General features: G+C 42.4%; 1 protein-coding gene across 1 annotated transcript; it reads right to left on the minus strand.

Annotated features, from left to right (window-relative positions):
* Nucleotides 1–457: 457 nt before the first annotated feature.
* Nucleotides 458–4,688, minus strand: LOC118367671 (carcinoembryonic antigen-related cell adhesion molecule 20-like). The gene is made up of 6 exons (XM_052494771.1): nucleotides 4,573–4,688; nucleotides 3,715–3,759; nucleotides 3,247–3,495; nucleotides 1,843–2,118; nucleotides 1,433–1,708; nucleotides 458–937 (listed from the first exon to the last, which is right to left on the minus strand). Exons 1-6 carry the CDS (start codon nucleotides 4,622–4,624, stop codon nucleotides 846–848), a joined length of 990 nt encoding a protein of 329 aa, XP_052350731.1. The 5' UTR covers nucleotides 4,625–4,688; the 3' UTR covers nucleotides 458–845.
* Nucleotides 4,689–4,923: the final 235 nt, after the last annotated feature.

Genomic DNA, 4,923 nt, shown 5'->3' on the forward strand with positions numbered 1-4,923 from the left:
CTGTTATAATCTCCACCCGGCACAGCCAGAAGAGGACTGGCCACCCCACATAGCCTGCTTCCTCTCTAGGTTTCTTCCTAGGTTTTGGCCTTTCTTGGGAGTTTTTCCTAGCCACCGTGCTTCTATTATAATGCGTGCTTCTACACCTGCATTGCTTGCTGTTTGGGGTTTTAGGCTGGGTTTCTGTACAGCACTTTGAGATATCAGCTGATGTACGAAGGGCTATATTAATACATTTGATTTGATTCTACACCTGCATTGCTTGCTGTTTGGGGTTTTAGATTTGAATTTGATTATAACAGCAGCTTTTCCTTGGAGACAGCAGGGTTGTCTCTGCTCCCTAGTGAGGGGAGGGACAGTACAGTGTACTCTGCTGGTATGTCTGGCAGTGGATCTGGAGGTATGCTGGCTACGCCAATCAAAGACCAAAGTTGACAACTCCATACAGAGACAGCTATCTATTACCACAATCATTTGGGAGTTTATTTTATGATCTCAACAACAACAAAGATAATAATAATACAGTACATATTGCAAATAAGAAAATATTACATAGATAACATCAATATGTACGTTTTGTTATTTTCTCATCGTTACCCACTGCATGTGGATGATAAACATAATTCACTGGAAACTTCCAATGACTCAACTATCATTATCCCACAACAGAGGAAACATTCTTTTATCCTTATATTCTTACTCTGAGAAATTAGCATTCTTATTGGACAGGATTAAGAGTTTCAAAACGTTGGTTCCTGTTTTATTATTCGTTCTGAAGGTGAACCTGAACTCATTCAATGTTCTCCTCTGTCCTTCCCATCGTCTGTAGTCTTATAGCGCCCCTCCTAGGGATCCAGGAGGAACAGCAGTCCCATACAGAGGACCAGTCCTAAAAATCCACTCAGCCTCACTGTTTCAGATCCTGATACTGTGGGTCCTGCATGAGGGAACAATAACATGACTTCAGTCTGGGATTTTGGAGATGAGTATTTTACCATGTAGTACGCAGGTATTCTAGCTAGGTTAAAAAACAAAGCATTTCGATTTAAATATTTCGATTTAATAGTACCTACAACTGGGTTTAAGCATGAGTTAATACATTTTGTATCAAGATAACTTGGTGATAATAGTGTAGGAATATTTTGAGGGATATTATTATATAAGGCGAAGTGTAGTGTAGTTTTACAGTATGGTGAATCAGTTCGTTGGAATTGTGATAATCAATTACTATCTACCTTTATGCATGGCTGAATGAATGTGGTCAGTTCACCATTAAATCTGCCAAAGAGTAATCAGTCTCCATCCTGGGTTTGTCTAGAGAGTAATTTCTTTACGATCTAAAGAACCCTCAAACAATCACAAAACTGCCATTGCAAGAATTGATTCTGCAGTGAAGCTTAATTTGATCAAACATTAAAACGGGAGTGACTACCTGTGACCTTCACTGTCTTAGAGGCCTCTGCAGAGCGTCCAGCTGCTGTGTTCTCCACCACACAGGTGATGTTCTGGACCGTACCAGGTACCGACGGGATCCATTTCAGGATATTCTTCCTCACGGAGAAGTAGGCGCTAGTAAGGATACCCCCTCTCAATGGCCAGCGGATGGAGCAGTCCAGGTCGACAGTGCAGTTCACCTGGCAGGTAAAGGTGTATTCCCTCCCAGGCAACACTATGTCAGGGCCACTGATACTAACACTCCAATGATCAACTGTCAGTCAGCAAAGGAAGAAAATGTCAGCAAAATAGCTTTGCCTGTACATTTTGTTGAAGGAAAATTGGAGAGCATCACCCATATTCACTGATTCTCTCAAATGAAGCGTAGGCGTTACATCTTATACTCACAGTTTAGCAGGTAGCCCAAGCTTGTGACCTTGCTTTCAGCCATGTTTGCCATGGTCACCTCGCACTGATAGAAGCCACCATCAGAGGGCAGCAGGGAGTTGAAGTGGAGGGAGGTGTTGTGTTCCAACAGGTTTATCCTGGCGTCTGGAGCTACAACCTGGCCGTCTTTGTACCAAAGCACTGGCAGGCCTGGGAAGGAGCCGTTACAGTCCAGGCTGAAGGACTGGGTGAGAATGGGGAGAGAGAGCTGTGGGCTGGGCCTCACGGACACTGAGCCTGGAACACACAGAAGGGAGATCCAGAGGTGGGATTGGTGGGACGGTTAGGGTTAGGAATCTGAGGCATATTCAATCCGGGCAGAAAGCTGGTTTTCCATATTGTCACGGCCCCTCCTCTGCATTGCAGGGGCGGTTCCTCCTGAAGGCAGAGGAGGGTCATTAGTGATTGGAGCCACCTGGGCTCAGGGTATTTAAACTGCTTCACTAACCACTCTTGTCTCTCTCTCTGCTCCTACAGGTATGATCCTGTTTTGTTTGTTCCTTTGTAGTTTTACTTAGTTTTCACTCAGTCAAATTCACACACACAGATTCACGCATCCCTGCACTTTACATACACCCTACATTATGATACTTTCACACCTCATTCCTTTTTCTTTAAAGTTAATAGTTTGGGTTTATAATAAAGAACCTTTTTGATTGGTCTATACCTGTTCGTGTCCCCTCATTTTTGCCACAGGCTATGAGCCGGCCTGTGACAATATGAATTGAGTTCGGTCGGTCATTGTGGTAAATAAAGTTAGATGCCAATCGCCATATAAAGACCAAAGAGGAAAAAGCCTGGAAGGTGGAGAGGTGACTAGAAATGATTCAGTTGATAATTTTATGTGTGTATTAATTGTAGAGGACGTTGTGCATTTCAGGTAAATTAACAACTCAACATTTATATCCCAGGACAAATTAGCTGGAAAAAGCAAGCTAGCTAAATAGGGCAAATTAGCTAGCAACTCCAAGCTAGCTAGCTAAATTGCTATAAATGTTTAATGCTTTTCGACCTGTCACCAAATTAATATAATTGGTTCAGGGTTTGTTTTGATACTTCAACCTGCGTGTCGTGATCGTGTTCAGTGTGGGGGGACAAGATCAATTTGCGCACTATGGCGCACGCGCACGGCCAGTTTGAGTACGGTGTAAGGACAATGGACTATAAAGTATTCTTATTTTCCTTGGAAGGGGTTGACGCTAGATTTAAAAATCTGTAAAACAGGTTGCAGTGGTGGCTGGAGTAGTGTGAGCCTCTGTAGCACAGTTGGTGGAGCATGACTCTTGCGACACCAGGATAGTGGGTTCCATTTCTGGGACCACATGCACGCATGACCGTAAATAAAAAACAAAAAAAATCTCTTACTTTTCACCTCCAAGATTGTGGTTATGCTCTTTGAGCTCCCACTCTCTGTGTTGACCGCAGTACACTGCAGCTCCACAATGCGGTCCAGACCTTCTGGGGTCCAGGTCAACTCACTCCCATTGAAAGTGCGCCCCTTCAGCAGCCAGGTGTAGGTGCATCCTGGGATACAGTTGGAGGTACAGGTGAAGGTCGTCTCGTATCCATCTCTCACCCGACCCACGTAGGAAAGGCCTGTTAAATTAGGACCACCTGCAAGGGAGATTGATTTACTATACTGTTCATTGTTACAGCATAATAAGCCCATGTCGCAATATTATAATAAAATAACAAACACAATGCCAAACACTATGATACTAAACATATAGTCAAATGTGTCTCTATATAATTGCGAGTTAACATCATTGCTTTGGTGGTAATGGTAAGAGATTAGAGGTAGTCTTTGATGGTTTCAGGTAGTTTGATACTCACTAGGATTAGGAGATGCTGCTGAGACACTGGTAGGATCAAGGCCTCCTGGAGATATATATGAGAGAGAGAGAGAGAGAGGGGGGGGGAGAGAGACAGAGAGGACGAGGAAAGATAGAGACTTCATTAAAGCGGCAATCAGCAGTAAAATCAATAACAAAGCTGAAGCCCCACCCCTGGATCGGTAAAAAACAGAGGGATGGGGCTGGAGATATCAAACCACTCTAATTCATAGACAGAGCTATGGATGTAAGGACTGATCATCCAATATATCAAAATTATAGTTGTGACCATGTTGTGAGGCTATACAGTTGGTTTGCATTTGCTTTTTTTTTAAACATTGGATTAAAACAAGCTTATTTTGGGGGTTCTGATGGGGAACGACAGTTGAACAAAGCTCATGAAGCATTTTTAAGTTATATTCTTCAAGAATCAATGGGTACATATCATTCATTCATTTACATTCAAGTCCAAAAATGGTGTAGCAGCTGCTGACTGCCACTTTAAGGGCATCATACAACTTGATGAGCTGTATCTGAATAATGTTGTTTGACTCATGTGAGTGGCTAACAATTTGCCCTATATGTTGTACAATGATCACACTGAAATTGTGACTTTGTGTGTGTGCATGTGTGTGAATGACTTTATTCTTATTTTTGTGTCAAATCGACATTTGCCGGCTCATCCGTTATGGAATTAATTGACTGAATGATTCAGTCATTTGTATATATATGTGTGTGTGTGTGTGTGTGTGTGTGTGTGTGTGTGTGTGTGTGTGTGTGTGTGTGTGTGTGTGTGTGTGTGTGTGTGTGTGTGTGTGTGTGTGTGTGTGTGTGTGTGTGTGAGAGAGAGACCCCTTACCTGTCAGTGTCAGTACCAACACAGTGTAGAAAGTCTTCAAATAGAATGCCATAGTATTTCCACCCCGAGTCTTCTACCACTCTCTGTGGCCACCCAAAATATGTGGACACCTTTATACCTTCATTAGTACAGGAAGTATTGTGTTGACATACTGTAATGTCTTGGATTTCAACATTTGAGTCACAAAATTGGGATTTATTCATACATTCTTTAGTCACGTCTCAGCCATATTGTGCTAAGAAACCTTGAGTAGAGATTCCAGGTTGCTAAAACATTTTTATTTTTATTTCCTTACCTTACTCAAAGAGTAGGCTGGTTTAAATGATAGTGTGTACAGTAGTAAGTATTGGC

Source organism: Oncorhynchus keta, chromosome 34 (assembly GCF_023373465.1).
Source record: "Oncorhynchus keta strain PuntledgeMale-10-30-2019 chromosome 34, Oket_V2, whole genome shotgun sequence".
NCBI lineage: Eukaryota > Metazoa > Chordata > Actinopteri > Salmoniformes > Salmonidae > Oncorhynchus > Oncorhynchus keta.